This window comes from Mustelus asterias, chromosome 11, assembly GCF_964213995.1.
Source record: "Mustelus asterias chromosome 11, sMusAst1.hap1.1, whole genome shotgun sequence".
NCBI lineage: Eukaryota > Metazoa > Chordata > Chondrichthyes > Carcharhiniformes > Triakidae > Mustelus > Mustelus asterias.
In genome coordinates, this window is record NC_135811.1 from 3,979,659 (window position 1) to 3,995,581 (window position 15,923).

At 47.8% G+C, this 15,923-nt stretch overlaps 1 protein-coding gene across 1 annotated transcript in view; it reads left to right on the forward strand.

The window, feature by feature from the left end:
• prom2 (prominin 2) overlaps nt 1-15,683 on the forward strand; it is a 92,125-nt gene extending 76,442 nt beyond the window's left edge. The window contains exons 19-23 of the mRNA XM_078223038.1: nt 1,177-1,257; nt 6,288-6,356; nt 8,532-8,621; nt 9,305-9,417; nt 15,576-15,683. Of these exons, the coding sequence (XP_078079164.1) occupies nt 1,177-1,257; nt 6,288-6,356; nt 8,532-8,621; nt 9,305-9,417; nt 15,576-15,603 (381 nt within the window). The 3' untranslated portion in view covers nt 15,604-15,683. The remainder of the gene's footprint in view (nt 1-1,176; nt 1,258-6,287; nt 6,357-8,531; nt 8,622-9,304; nt 9,418-15,575) is intronic.
• The last annotated feature ends 240 nt before the right edge of the window (nt 15,684-15,923 follow it).

Consider the following 15,923-nt stretch of genomic DNA (forward strand, 5'->3'; position numbering starts at 1 on the left):
ACCGTGACTGTGTTACAGACTGTGACTGTGTTACAGACTGTGACTGTGTTACACACTGTGACTGTGTTACACACTGTGTCTGTGTTACAGACTGTGACTGTGTTACACACTGTGACTGTGTTATACCGTGACTGTGTTACAGACTGTGACTGTGTTACACACTGTGACTGTGTTACACACTGTGTCTGTGTTACAGACTGTGACTGTGTTACACACTGTGACTGTGTTATACCGTGACTGTGTTACAGACTGTGACTGTGTTACACACTGTGACCGTGTTACACACTGTGACTGTGTTACACACTGTGACTGTGTTATACCGTGACTGTGTTACAGACTGTGACTGTGTTACACACTGTGACTGTGTTATACCGTGACTGTGTTACAGACTGTGACTGTGTTACACACTGTGACCGTGTTACACGCTGTGACTATGTTACACACTGTGTTACACTGTGACTGTGTTACACACTGTGACTGTGTTACACACTGTGACCGTGTTACACGCTGTGACTATGTTACACACTGTGTTACACTGTGACTGTGTTACACACTGTGACTGTGTTACACACTGTGACTGTGTTATACCGTGACTGTGTTACAGACTGTGACTGTGTTACACACTGTGACCGTGTTACACGCTGTGACTATGTTACACACTGTGTTACACTGTGACTGTGTTACACACTGTGACTGTGTTACACACTGTGACCGTGTTACACGCTGTGACTATGTTACACACTGTGTTACACTGTGACTGTGTTACACACTGTGACTGTGTTACACACTGTGACTGTGTTATACCGTGACTGTGTTACAGACTGTGACTGTGTTACACACTGTGACCGTGTTACACGCTGTGACTATGTTACACACTGTGTTACACTGTGACTGTGTTACACACTGTGACTGTGTTATACCGTGACTGTGTTACACACTGTGACTGTGTTACACACTGTGACTGTGTTACACGCTGTGACCGTGTTACACGCTGTGTCTGTGTTACACACTGTGTCTGTGTTACACACTGTGACTGTGTTTCAGACTGTGACTGTGTTACACACTGTGACTGTGTTACACACTGTGACTGTGTTATATAGTTAGTGTGTTACATGCTGTGATGTTGTTCCACACTGTGACTGTTTATCCTAACCATATTTCGACACATTCTTCCAGGAAAACGTGAATGCTACTTTATCGCATGTGAATTCTGCACAAACATTTCTCCACACAAAATCTTCAGATATAATTAAAAACGTGAGTATCCCACAAGCATTTGTGTGTAAGTCCAGAAAAAATCTTATTTACTAAATGTTTCTGTGGAATGCAAATCAATGTTACGTTTGAAATGTTTCTGAATGTACGATTCAGCCGAGGCACTATCCGTGGATTGGGCTGAAACGTGATCTTTGCTGAGGTGGAGATGGTGGTGCTGTGTAACGCTCACTGGAGTATTAATCCAGAGGCCCAGATGAATTGTCTCATGGACCCGGGTTCAAATCCCACCATGCTCGGTGGTGGAATTTAAATTTGATAAATAAATCTGGAACATAAAGCTAGTCTCAGTAACGGTGACCATGAAACTCCCATTGACTGTTGTAAAAACCTATTTGGTTCACTAATGTCCTTTAGGGAACGAAATCCGCTATCCTTATGGTCTGGTCTACATGTGACTCCAGAGCCACAGCAATGTGGTTAACTCTCAACTGCCCTCTGAAATGTCCGTGCAAGACACTCAGATCAAAGACATAGAACATAGAACATTACAGCGCAGTACAGGCCCTTCGGCCCTCGATGTTGCGCCGACCAATGAAATCAATCTAAACCCCTCTAATCTACACTATTCCAATATCATCCATATGTTTATCCAATAACCATCTGAATGCTCTTAATGTTGACGAGTCCATTACTGCTGCAGGCAGGGCATTCCACGCCCTTACTACTCTCTGAGTAAAGAACCTACCTCTAACATCTGTCCTATATCTCTCACCCCTCAATTTAAAGCTATGTCCCCTTGTGTTAGCCATCACCATCCGAGGAAAAAGGCTCTCACTATCCACCCTATCTAATCCTCTGATCATCTTGTATGCCTCTATTAAGTCACCTCTTAACCTTCTTCTCTCTAACGAAAACAACCTCAAGTCCCTCAGCCTTTCCTCATACGATCTTCCCACCATACCAGGCAACATCCTGGTAAATCTCCTCTGCACCCTTTCCAACGCTTCCACATCTTTCTGCGGCGACCAGAACTGTACGCAATACTCCAAATGCGGCCGCACCAGAGTTTTGTACAGTTGCAGCATGACCTCATGGCTCCGAAACTCAATACCTCTACCAATAAAAGCTATTACACCGTATGCCTTCTTAACAACCCTATCAAGCTGGGTGACAACTTTCAGGGATCTATGCACATGGACACCCAGATCCCTCTGTTCATCCACACTACCAAGTATCTTACCATTAGCCCAGTACTCTGTATTCCTGTTACTCCTTCCAAAGTGAATCACCTCACACTTTTCCGCATTAAACTCCATTTGCCACCTCTCAGCCCAGCTCTGCAGCTTATCTATGTCCCTCTGTAACCTGCCACTTCTCTCCGCACTGTCCACAACTCCACCGACTTTAGTGTCATCCGCAAATTTACTAATCCATCCTTCTACGCCCTCATCCAGGTCATTTATGAAAATGACAAACAGCAGTGGCCCCAAAACAGATCCTTGCGGTACACCACTCGTAACTGAACTCCAGGATGAATATTTCCCATCAACTACCACCCTCTGTTTTCTTACAGCTAGCCAATTCCTGATCCAAACCACTAAATGCACCCTCAATCCCATGCCTCCGTATCTTCTGCAATAGCTTACTGTGGGGAACCTTATCAAATGCTTTGCTGAAATCCATATACACCACATCAACCGTTTTACCCTCATCCACCTCTTTGGTCACCTTCTCAAAGAACTCAATGAGAGATTGGCAATAAATGCTGCCAGACAGCGAGGCCCAAATTCCATGAAAAAGTAAAACAAAGCTTGGATCCTAAGTTGGATATCTGGACAACAATGTAGGCAGAACGGTGAATAGGAAAACTTGAGCTTATCTGTGGACTGAAACCCAAAGGTGAACATACGCCATCGGAGCCACACTGCACTGTCTGACTCACACTGCACCGTCTGACTCACGCTGCACCGTCTGACTCACACTTCACCGTCTGAGCCACACTGCACCGTCTGGCTCACACTTCACCGTCTGAGCCACACTGCACCGTCTGAGCCACACTGCACCGTCTGACTCACACGGCACCGTCTGAGCCACACTGCACCGTCTGACTCACATTGCACCGTCTGACTCAAACTTCACTGTCTGAGCCACACTGCACCGTCTGACACACACTGCACCGTCTGAGCCACACTGCACCGTCTGACTCACACTGCACCGTCTGACACACACTGCACCGCCTGAGCCACACTGCACCGTCTGAGCCACACTGCACCGTCTGACTCACACTGCACCGTCTGACACACACTGCACCGTCTGAGCCACACTGCACCGTCTGAGCCACACTGCACCGTCTGACTCACACTGCACCGTCTGAGCCACACTGCACCGTCTGACTCACACTGCACCGTCTGAGTCACACTGCACCGTCTGAGTCACACTGCACCGTCTGACTCACAATGCACCGTCTGAGCCACACTGCACCGTCTGGCTCACACTGCACCGTCTGACTCACACTGCACCGTCTGAGTCACACTGCACCGTCTGACTCACAATGCACCGTCTGAGCCACACTGCACCGTCTGGCTCACACTGCACCGTCTGGCTCACACTGCACCGTCTGACTCACACTGCACCGTCTGAGCCACACTGCACCGTCTGACTCACACTGCACCGTCTGACTCACACTGCACCGTCTGACTCACACTGCACCGTCTGGCTCACACTGCACCGTCTGAGCCACACTGCACCGTCTGACTCACACTGCACCGTCTGAGTCACACTGCACCGTCTGACTCACACTGCACCGTCTGACTCACACTGCACCGTCTGACTCACACTGCACCGTCTGACTCATACTGCACCGTCTGAGCCACACTGCACCGTCTGACTCACACTGCACCGTCTGACTCACACTGCACCGTCTGACTCACACTGCACCGTCTGACTCACACTGCACCGTCTGGCTCACACTGCACCTTCCGACTCACACTGCACTGTCTGACTCGCACTGCACCGTCTGAGCCACACTGCACCGTCTGACTCGCACTGCACTGTCTGACTTAAATTGCACTTTCTGACACACACTGAACCGTCTGACTCACACTGCACCGTCTGGCTCACACTGCACTGTCCGACTCGCACTGCACCGTCTGAGCCACACTGCACCGTCTGACTCGCACTGCACCGTCTGACTCACACTTCACCGTCTGACTCACACTGCACCATCTGACTCACACTGCACCGTCTGAGCGCACTGCACCGTCTGACTCACACTGCACTGTCTCACTCACATTGCACCGTCTGAGCGCACTGCACCGTCTGACTCGCACTGCACTGTCTGACTCACACTGCACCGCCTGACTCACACTGCACCGTCTGACTCGCACTGCACCGTCTGACTCACACTTCACCGTCTGATTCACACTGCAACGTCTGACTCACACTGCACCGTCTGACTCACACTGCACTGTCTGACTCACACTGCACCGTCTGGCTCACACTGCACCGTCTGGCTCACACTGCACCGTCTGGCTCACACTGCACCGTCTGGCTCACACTGCACCGTCTGGCTCACACTGCACCGTCTGGCTCACACTGCACCGTCTGGCTCACACTGCACTGCCTATTATAGACAGAGGGGCCTTCATTCCCCTCATCCGGATTGGATTTGAACCTTATTCCCGGAGGTGAAAGGGCAATGTTTAATTTTATTTATTAGTCACAAGTAGGTTTACATTAACACCGCAATGAAGTTACTGTGAAAACGTTTGACTGAACTGAGATTTTGGGCCTTTCTTTTCTCGGTGTGATCCAGGTTCCCAGTGGGATTTGAACTTTGTCAAACTTTCTGCTCCAAAAGGAAGTTTCCAAATAGCGGGTGTAAGTCCTCAAACCATCACTTCATTGTCCAGCTGTGAGTGCTGAGGATGACATTCTACCCCAGTTAGGACCAGCTGGATCCTGAACTACCCATTTTCCACTTCCCTGCATTGGTGATACTGAGGCCAACTGTAACCTGCTTTTGATACGCTGATTCAGCATGGATTGCAGGTGGATTCCTGGTCTAACACATGGTACTATTGGACCTGGGAACTTGTAGCTCTTGTGTTCAGTACCCAGAGGTCACGATGTGTTGACCCACATTGTACAGGCATTTATAAATATCGCACCACTGAAATGTCCTTTGTAACAAAATACATAGATAAGATGCAAGACTGGGCGGAGAAGTGGCAGATGGACTTCAACCCAGATAAGTGTGTGGTGGTTCATTTTGGCAGGTCGAATAGGATGAAAGAATATAATATTAAGGGTAAGACGCTTGGCAGTGTGGAAGATCAGAAGGATTTTGGGGTCCGGGTTCATAGGACGCTCAAAGCGGCTTCGCATGTAGAGGCTGTGGTTAAGAAGGCGTATGGAATACTGGCCTTCATCAATAGAGGAATTGAGTTTAGAAATCGGGAGATAATGCTGCAGCTGTATAGGACCCTGGTCAGACCCCACCTGGAGTACTGTGCCCAGTTCTGGTCGCCTCATTACAGAAAGGATGTGGAAGCCATAGAAAGGGTGCAGAGGAGATTTACAAGGATGTTGCCTGGATTAGGTGGCATGCCTTATGAGGATAGGTTGAGAGAGCTAGGTCTTTTCTCCTTGGAGAGGCGAAGGATGAGGGGTGACCTGATAGAGGTGTATAAGATGTTGAGGGGTATTGATAGAGTGGATTCTCAGAAGCTTTTACCCAGGGCTGAAATGGTTGCCACAAGAGGTCACAGGTTTAGGGTGCTGGGGAGTAGGTACAGAGGAGATGTTAGGGGTAAGTTTTTCATTCAGAGGGTGGTGGGTGCGTGGAATCGGCTGCTGGTAGTGGTGGTGGAGGCGGATTCGATAGGGTCTTTTAAGAGACTTTTGGATAAGTTCATGGAAGTTAATAAGATAGAGGGTTATAGGTAAGCCTAGTAGGTAGGGACATGTTCGGCGCAACTTGTGGGCCGAAGGGCCTGTTTGTGCTGTAGCTTTTCTATGTTCTATGTTCTAAAATACATGTGAAACTGCCAAACTTTTCACCATGACAGGAATCCAAGGCTTTTCTGGAGTGTCAACTCGATACTTTCCATTCCTACGTCAGTTGGACCAAGATAATGGTAAGCTAACATCATCATAAAATCTACCTTCAAGTTCAGGAATACATGGCACTGTGTGGCTGATACTAACTCTGACAAGAACAGTACATTGTCTCACACGACCAGGTTAAAGTCCAACAGGTGTATTTGGTAGGACAAGCTTTCGGAGTGTCACTCCTTCTTCAGGTGAGTGAGGAGTTGTGTTCACAAACATGGCATATGTAGACATAGACTCAATTTACAAGATAATGCTTGGAATGCGAGTCTTTACAGGTAATCAAGAGTTAAAGGAACAGACAATGTGAGTGGAGAGAGGGTTAAGCACAGGTTAAAGAGATGTGTATTGTCTCCAGCCAGGATAGTTGGTGAGACTTTGCAAGCCCAAGCAAGTTGTGGGGGTTACAGATAGCGTGACATGAACCCAAGATCCCAGTTGAGGCCGTCCTCATGTGTGCGGAACTTGGCTATCAATTTCTGCTCAGCGAATCTGCGTTGTTATGTGTCGTGAAGGCTGCCTTGGAGAATGTTTACCCGAAGAACAGAGGCTGAATGCCCATGACTGCTGATGTGTTCCCCGACAGGAAGAGAACACTCCTGCCTGGTGATTGTTGAGTGGTGTTTATCCGTTGTTGTAGCGTCTGCATGGTCTCCCCAATGTACCATGCCTCGGGATACCCTTTCCTGTAGCGTATCAGACAACGTTGGCCGAGTCGCAAGAGTAGGATGGTGTTCTCACGTGAGATGATGGCATCCGTGTCAATGATCCGGCACGTCTTGCAGAGGTTGCTGTGGCAGGGTTGTGTGGTGTCGTGGTCACTGTTCTCCTGAAGGCTGGGTAGTTTGCTGCGGACAATGGTCTGTTTGAGGTTGTGTGGTTGTTTGAAGGCAAGAAGTGGAGGTGTGGGTATGGCCTTGGCGAGATGTTTGTCTTCATCGATGACATGTTGAAGGCTCCGGAGAAGATGTCGTAGCTTCTCCGCTCCAGGGAAGTACTGGATGACGGAGGGTACTCTGTCTGCCGGGTCCCGTGTTTGTCTTCTGAGGAGGTCGGTGCGGTTTCTCGCTGTGGCGCGTCGGAACTGTCGATCGATGAGTCGAGCGCCATATCCTGTTCTTATGAGGGCATCTTTCAGCGTCGGTAGGTGTCTGTTGTGATCCTCCTCATCCGAGCAGATCCTGTGTATACGGAGGGCTTGTCCGTAGGGGATGGCTTCTTTAACGTGTTTAGGGTGGAAGCTGGAGAAGTGGAGCATCGTGAGGTTATCCATGGGCTTGCGATACAGTGAAGTGCTGAGGTGACCATCCTTAATGGAGATGCGTGGATTCAAGAATGCAACCGATTCTGGAGATCAGTCCATGGTGAGTTTGATGGTGGGATGGAACTTGTTGATCAAGTTCCATCATATAGTTGTTGCAGTGATTGTTCGCCATGAGTCCAAAGGAACAAAATGTCATCGATGTATCTAGTGTATAGCATTGGTTGAAAGTCCTGTGCGGTGAAGAGGTCTTGTTCGAACCTGTGCATGAAATGTTGGCATATTGAGATGCGAACTTGGTCCCCATGGCTGTTCCGTGTGTCTGGATGAAGAACTGGTTGTTGAAGGTGAAGACGTTGTGGTCCAGGATGAAGCGGATGAGCTGTAGAATTGCACTGAGTTTGAAAATTGAGTAAATTGAGCTTGTGTCTATATATGCCTTGTTTGTGAACACAACTCCTCACTCACCTGAAGAAGAAGTGTCACTCCGAAAGCTTGTGCTACTAAATAAACCTGTTGGACTTTAACCTGGTGTTGTGAGACTACTTACTGTGCTTACCCCAGTCCAACGCTGGCATCTCCACGTCTGACAGGAAATCAGTGGAGCAAAATAAAGAGTACAGATATCTATAGTGTATAAATTCCCACAGAGACTGATGTGTGCCTGAGGAGTAAGTTATACAGACTGATGTGTGTCTGGGAGTGAGTTATACAGAGTGATGTGTCTGGGAGTGAGTTCTATATAAATTGTGTGAATTCTCTATCCTGCTGGTTTTATTTGAGGAGGGTTGAGGATTTTATTTGAGGAAGGTTTGCGGGTTTTGTTTGTGGAGGGTTGCTGGTTTTATTTGAGGGGGGTTGTGGGTTTTGTTTGAGGAGAGTTGATTGTTGAGACTCAGTTGATTCTTGTTTGCTCAGTAGAAGATGGTTTATTTTCCAGATTACGGAGAATCTCGCTCGGTGCCGACCAGTCGCTGAAGCTTTCAATAGTGCTGAAGCAATCGCCTGCTCTTATCTTCTGGACTCATTCGTAAGAAGAATAACAGGATAGGGAGGAGGCGGCAGGAGGGGAAGGAGGGGCAAGAGGGGGCAGAATTTGGGGGGAGGGGGCAGGATTGGGTGGAGGGGCAGGAGGGGGAGGAAGGGGCATGATTGGGAGGAGGCAGCGGGATAGGAAGGAGGGGGCAGGAGAGGGAGGAGGGGACAGGAGAGAGAGGAGGGGGCAGGAGAGGGATGAGGGGGGCAGGAGAGGGAGGAGGGGGGCAGGAGAGGGATGAGGGGGGCAGGAGAGGGAGGAGGGGGCAGGAGAGGGAGGAGGGGACAGGAGAGAGAGGAGGGTTCAGGATAGGGAGCTGGCGTCAGGATTGGGAGGGAGACCTGCCCTGTGCCTGTTCGAGGAGGACGACAGTGTAGAGGGTAGAGGAAGTGGCGGGGGGGTGGGATTTGGGTTTGAGTCGAGGGTGGTATGACTATGAGAGTCAGGTTCAACTTTGCATTGAATGAAAATGTGCCAATCTTTTCCCTCTCGTGGCAATGGGCACCTGACCTATTCTGGTCACTTACTGCTGCATCAAACACCCTCGGATTAAATAGATCAAGAGCTGGATATGGAATAAAGTCCTGATGTAAAATTCACACCATGTTTTGCATCGTGTAATTGAATCTCCAGTAAAATCGAGGGGAGCATTAACAATATCCATCTGCTTCTCACAGAATGCTTTCTGGTTTAGCCTGGGCTGGAGCACTATATTCCTGATTCCGAGCATCATATTTGCGGTGAAGCTGGCCAAATTCTATCGACGTATGACAACTTCAGACGTGTATGAGTAAGTAAAGGTGCATCAGCAGGAAACTGAAAGATCTCACATTTATTCAAACCCTTTCCCTCTGTCCCAATGATACTTATAGCCAGTGAGGTACTTTGGAAGTGTAATCACCGTCACAACAAAAACATAAGCAATAGAGACAGGGGGAGGCCATCTGGTCCCTCAAGCCTGCTCCGCCATTCAGTAAGATCATGGCTGATCTTTTTGTGGACTCAGCTCCACTTACCCGCCCGCTCACCATAACCCTTAATTCCTTTACTGTTCAAAAATGTATCTATCCTTGCCTTAAAAACATTCAATGAGGTAGCCTCAACTACTTCACTGGGCAGGGATTTCCACAGATTCACAACCCTTTGTGTGAAGAAGTTCCTCCTCAACTCAGTGCTAAATCTGCTCCCTCTTATTTTGAGGCCATGCCCCCAAGTTCTAGTTTCACCTGCCAGTGGAAACAACTTCCTTGCTTCTATCGTAACTATTCCCTTCATAGTCTTATATGTTTCCATTAGATCTACCCTCATTCTTCTGAATTCCAATGAGTATAGCCCCAGTCTACTCAGTCTCTTCTCATAAGCCAGCCCTCTCAACTCTGGAATCAACCTAATGAATCTCCTCTGCACCCCCTCCAGTGCCAGTATATCCTTTCTCAAGTAAGGAGACCACCACCGTGGGCGGCACGGTAGCACAGTGGTTAGCACTGCTGCTTCACAGCTCCAGGGTCCTGGGTTCGATTCCCGGCTCGGGCCACCGTCTGTGTGGAGTTTGCACATTCTCCTCGTGTCTGCGTGGGTTTCCTCCGGGTGCTCCGGTTTCCTCCCACAGTCCAAAGATGTGTGGGTTAGGTTGATTGGCCAGGTTAAAAAAAAGAATTGCCCCTTAGAGTCCTGAGATGCGTAGGTTAGAGGGATTAGCGGGTAAATATGTGGGGGTAGGGCCTGGGTGGGATTGTGGTCGGTGCAGACTCGATGGGCCGAATGGCCTCCTTCTGCACTGTTGGGTTTCTATGATTTCAAAACTGTACACAGTACTCCAGGTGTGGCCTTATCAGCACCTTATACAGCTGCAACATAACCTCGCTGTTTTTAAACTCCATCCCTCTAGCAATGAAGGACAAAATTCCATTTGCCTTCTTAATTACCTGCTGCACCTGCAAACCAACTCCCTGTGATTCCTGCACAAGGTCACCCAGGTCCCTCTGCACAGCAGCATGCTGCAATTTTTTACCATTTAAATAATAGTCCATTTTGCTGTTATTCCTACCAAAATGAATGACCTCACATTTACCAACATTGTACTCCATCTGCCAGACACTCGCCCACTCACTTAGACTATCTATATCCCTTTGCAGACTTTCAGCATCCTCTGCACACATTGCTCTGCCACTCATCTTAGTGTCATCTGCAAATTTTGACACTCTACACTTGGTCCCTAACTCCAAATCATCTATGTAAATCGTAAACAATTGCGATCCCAACACTGATCCCTGATGCACACCACTGATCGCCAACCAGGAAAATACCTATTTACCCCCACTCTTTGCTTTCTGTTAGTTAACCAATCCTCTATCCATGCTAATACATTACCCGTAACACCGTGCACATTTATCTTATGTAGCAGTCTTTGGTGCGGCACCTTGTCAAATGCCTTCTGGAAATCCAGATACACCACATCCACAGGTTCCCCATTGTCCACTGCACATGTAATGCTCTCAAAGAATTCCGCCAAATTAGTCAAACATGACCTGCCCTTCATGAACCCATCCTGCATCTTACCAATGGGACAATTTATATCCAGATATCTCGCTATTTCTTCCTTGATGATAGATTCAAGCATTTTCCCTGTTACAGAAGTTAAGCTAACGAGCCTATAGTTACCCATACTTTGTCTACCTCCTTTTTTAAACAGTGGTGTCAGATTTGCTGTTTTCCAATCTGTGGGAACCACCCCAGAGTCCAGTGAATTTTGGTAAATTACCACTAGTGCATTTGCTATTTCTCCCGCCATCTCTTTTAGTACCCTGGAATGCATTCCACCATAGAGTCATAGAGCCATAGAGGTTTACAGCATGGAAACAGGCCCTTCGGCCCAACCTGTCCATGCCGCCCTTATTTTTCTTAAACCCCGAAGCTAACCCCAATTGCCCGCATTTGGCCCATATCCCTCTATACCCATCGTACCCATGTAACTATCTAAATGCTTTTTAAAAGATAAAATTGTACCCGCCTCTACTACTACCTCTGGCAGCTTGTTCCAGACACTCTCCACCCTCTGTGTGAAAAAATTGCCCCTCTGGACACTTTTGTATCTCTCCCCTCTCACCTTAAACCTATGCCCTCTAGTTTTAGACTCCCCTACCTTTGGGAAAAGATATTGACTATCTACCTTGTCTATGCCCCTCATTCTTTTATAGACCTCTATAAGGTCACCCATCAGCCTTCTATACTCCAGAGAGAAAAGTCCCAGTCTATCCAGCCTCTCCTTATAACTCAATCCATCAAGTCCCGGTAGCATCCTAGTAAATATTTTCTGTACTCTTTCCAGTTTAATAATATCCTTTCTATTATAGGGTGACCAGAATTGCACACAGTATTCCAAGTGTGGCCTTACCAATGTCTTGTACAACTTCAACAAGACGTCCCAACTCCTGTATTTAATGTTCTGACCGATGAAACCAAGCATGCCGAATGCCTTCTTCACCACTCTGTCCACCTGTGACTCCACTTTCAAGGTGCTATGAACATGTATCCCTAGATCTCTTTGTTCTGTAACTCTCCCTCTCCCCAACGCCCTACCATTAACTGAGTAAGTCCTGCCCTGGTTCAATCTACCAAAATGCATCACCTCGCATTTGTCTGAATTAAACTCCATCTGCCTTTCGTCAGCCCACTGGCCCAATTGATCAAGCTCCCGTTGCAATTGTCCACTATGCCATCAATCTTGGTGTCATCTCCAAATTTACTAAACATGCCTCCTATATTCTCATCCAAATCATTAATATAAGTGACAAATAACAGTGGGCCCAGCACTAATCGCTAAGGCACACCGCTGGTCACAGGCCTCCAGTTTGAAAAACAACTCTCCTCAACCACCCGACAGAAGCCAATTTTGTATCCATTTAGATACCTCACCCTGGATCCCGTGAGATTTAACTTTATGCAGCAACCTACCATGCGATAGGTTGGTAGGACCAGGAGACTTGTCTACCTTTAGCCCCATTAACTTGCCCAACACTACCTCTTTCATGATAATCCCTTGGTATCCTTAGAGTGCAAAAATCTACGGCTCTCAGTCTTGAATATACTCAGTGATTAACAATACCCTCTGTGGAGGAAGAATTCCAAAGGTTCACAAGATGCTAAGTGAAGAAATGTCTTTTCTTTTTTTTATTCATTTGAGGGACATGGGCATCGCTGGCTGGCCAGCATTTATTGCCCATCCCTAGTTGCCCTTGAGAAGGTGGTGGTGAGCTGCCTTCTTGAATCGCTGCAGTCCATGTTCTGTGGGTTGACGCAAAATGCCATTTGGGGAGGGAATTCCAGGATTTTGACCCAGCGACTTGTGAAGGAACGGTGATATATTTCCAAGTCAAGATGATGAGTGCCTTGGAGGGGAACTTGCAGGTGGTGGTGTTCCCATGTATCTGCTGTCCTTGTCCTTCTTAATGGAAGTAGTTGTGGGTTTGGAAGGTGCTGTCTAAGGATCTTTGGTGAGTTGCTGCCGTGCATCTTGTAGATAGTACACACTGCTGCTATTGAGCGTCGGTGGTGGAGGGAGTGGATGTTTGTGGATCGGGTGCCAATCAAGCGGGGCTGCTTTGTCCTGGATGGTGTCGAGCTTCTTTGGGTGTTGTTGGAGCTGCACTCATCATCTCAGTCCAAACTGATTGACTCTTTATCCTTGGACTATGGGTGGGATCTTCCCAGTTCCGGGGAGGTTGGTATGAAGATTGGACCAGGAGTAAACTTAGGGATTCAGGTTGGAAGAGCAACATGTTCCAATCTCTGGACAATCTTGCCAGAGGTGGGTAAAGAATGGAAACGTCTGCCTGCCAGACAGGTAACCATGAATGACCCAATGAGTAGGTTAACGAGGATGATAAGGACACCATTGTGATCTCTCCAGCATCAGAGCAACCTCCTGAGTGCCAAAGCCCGCAGCTCCATGGAGGCAGCCCGCTGAGGTCAGGTGACAATGGGATCTGATTATTCATCCCTATTGAGGGTGATACGTGGGCAGGAAAGGCTGCTTCCCGTGGCTCAAACAGTTCTTCAGGAGGAATCTCCCCCCTGTTCTGACAGGCTTACCCTCTTCACCCCTCATCGGTCTCTAACTTTATAAATGTTTCTGAGGGCTCACCTCGCTGGCTGAGCAATGCACATACCTGTTGGTGAGCCTGCTGGCCTTTCAAAGGCCCTTTGAGAACCCACCCACTGACCTTAATTGGGTAGGGCTCATGGAAGAGGCCAATTAAGAGGCTGTCTCCAGGAAGAGCCTTGGGCAGAGAGGGCCCACAGGTCCTCAGCAACACGACCTGTATTTATCCACATTGGAAAAACATTTTCAAAGGCAGTAAGATTCTGCCCTGTGAGTCTTAGTTCTAGACTCTCCAGCCAGGGGAACAGCTTCTCATCATCAACCCTGCAATGTACGGGATATGGCAGTCAATTTGTACACAGCAGGCTCCCATAAACAGCAATGAGGCAAATGATGAGATACTCTGTTTTATTGATGTTGGGAAATTGGTGAAGATTGGTCCCAAGGTTAACTCCTCTGTTCTTCTTCAGAGAGTGGCTGCAGGATCTTTGATGCCACCTGAGGGCAGATAAAGCCTTGAGTTAATTTCTCTTTTGAAAGATGGCACCTCTGGCAGTACAGTACTCCCTCAGTAACGCAGTGCAAATGTCGGGCTAGATTATACACTCAAATCCTTAGGAGTGGGATTTGAACCCTCAACCTATTGGCTTGGAGGAGAGGGTGCCACCCACTGAGTCATGGTTGGCAAGTGGCAACATGGGTGTTGAGAGTCCAAATGTATTTGGAAATGTATTTACTTTTGAAGGTGTTTCTCATATATGATCCCACAGGCGGCAAATGCATGGCCCAGTGTGAGGCATTCACATCAGGAGAGGCTGTGCTCAATCCCTGTGCTGCTGTGGGAGTGCCACAGTGTTGCTGTGATGCAGCATTGTCCCTCCAGACTTTCTAGACCCTGCTAGAAAGTCTGGATATCCAAGGCACAGCCTTGTTCACTCTAGACTCACACATGAAGACAGGCAGCTTGGATGAGATATCCTTAAAGAACAAACAGAAATCATGGCAGGAAGTCAAAACATTGAGGGGAGGAGGAGCTAGGCCAAAAGGAAGATGTGATGTGGAGATACCGGTGTTGGACTGGGGTGGGAACAGTAAGAAGTCTCACAACACCAGGTTAAAGTCCAACAAGTTTATTTGGAATCACAAGCTTTCGGAGCACTGCTCCTTCATCACGTGAGTGGAGAGGTAGGAAGATGGCTTGCAAAAAAACTGCAAGTAATTTTTCAACCGTTGAACTTCAAGGGGGGAATTTTCCTGTCTCAACTGATACAGGAATCGCAGCAGGTGGTGAGGGACGGACCATTCAAAGGTCCGTTGACCTTGGGCGGGATTTTCTGTTTTTGGGGCGAGCGCGGACGGAAAATCCTGCCCTAAGCCTAAATGGTTTAAGCTATTTGCATGGCAGAAAAGTCAGTGTCAAACTATTGGATGACGAAGTAAATCATTCCAACTACAATTTGGATAAATTAAGCTGGAATCTTCCAGGATCACGATAACAACAGTTACATTTATTCATCCACCTGAGGGCTTGAATTCTCTGGCCGTTCATGCTCTGCTGCCGTTGCCGGCGAGGACGGGGAATTTGACAAATCTACCTCCGCCAAAACGGGAATTGGACCCGCTCTGCTGCTGTTACTCTGAATCACACACTGAATATCTGAGCCAATCCTCCCCCAGCCAATGATTCAAAGTTAAATCCTTTGGGAAAAATAGTTTGAAACGCAAATGGAATGTTCCTGAGCCCACCTGTTTCCCTGAAGTGATCATTTTTGTTGGGCTTGGTGGCCAATAACTGTATTTCTGTGTGTCGTGTACAACACTCACTCATCTTTTCCTTCTTGTTTCAGGAATAGTGACCCTCAGTTTGAGATGTAAGTATAACGGACCATTGGCTGCAGTTACTGGCCCCTGATGGCCCTTGGACTTTTTGGAGCACCCCAAATATCATTGCAATGGGTGGAGATTGCGACCCAACAAAGAGACAGGAAGAGGCTATTCGGCCCCTCGAGATCTGTCCTGTCGTGGCTGATCTGTAATACTATTTGTCAATCTCTGCTCCATACCCGCTAATACCCTCATGCCAAAAGAAATTTATTGATTTTGGTTTTGAAAACTTGAATTGACCTCCAGTCTTTTTCAGACAGAAGGTTCCAGCTTTCCATTACGCTTTGTGTGAAGAAGTGTTTCATAATTTC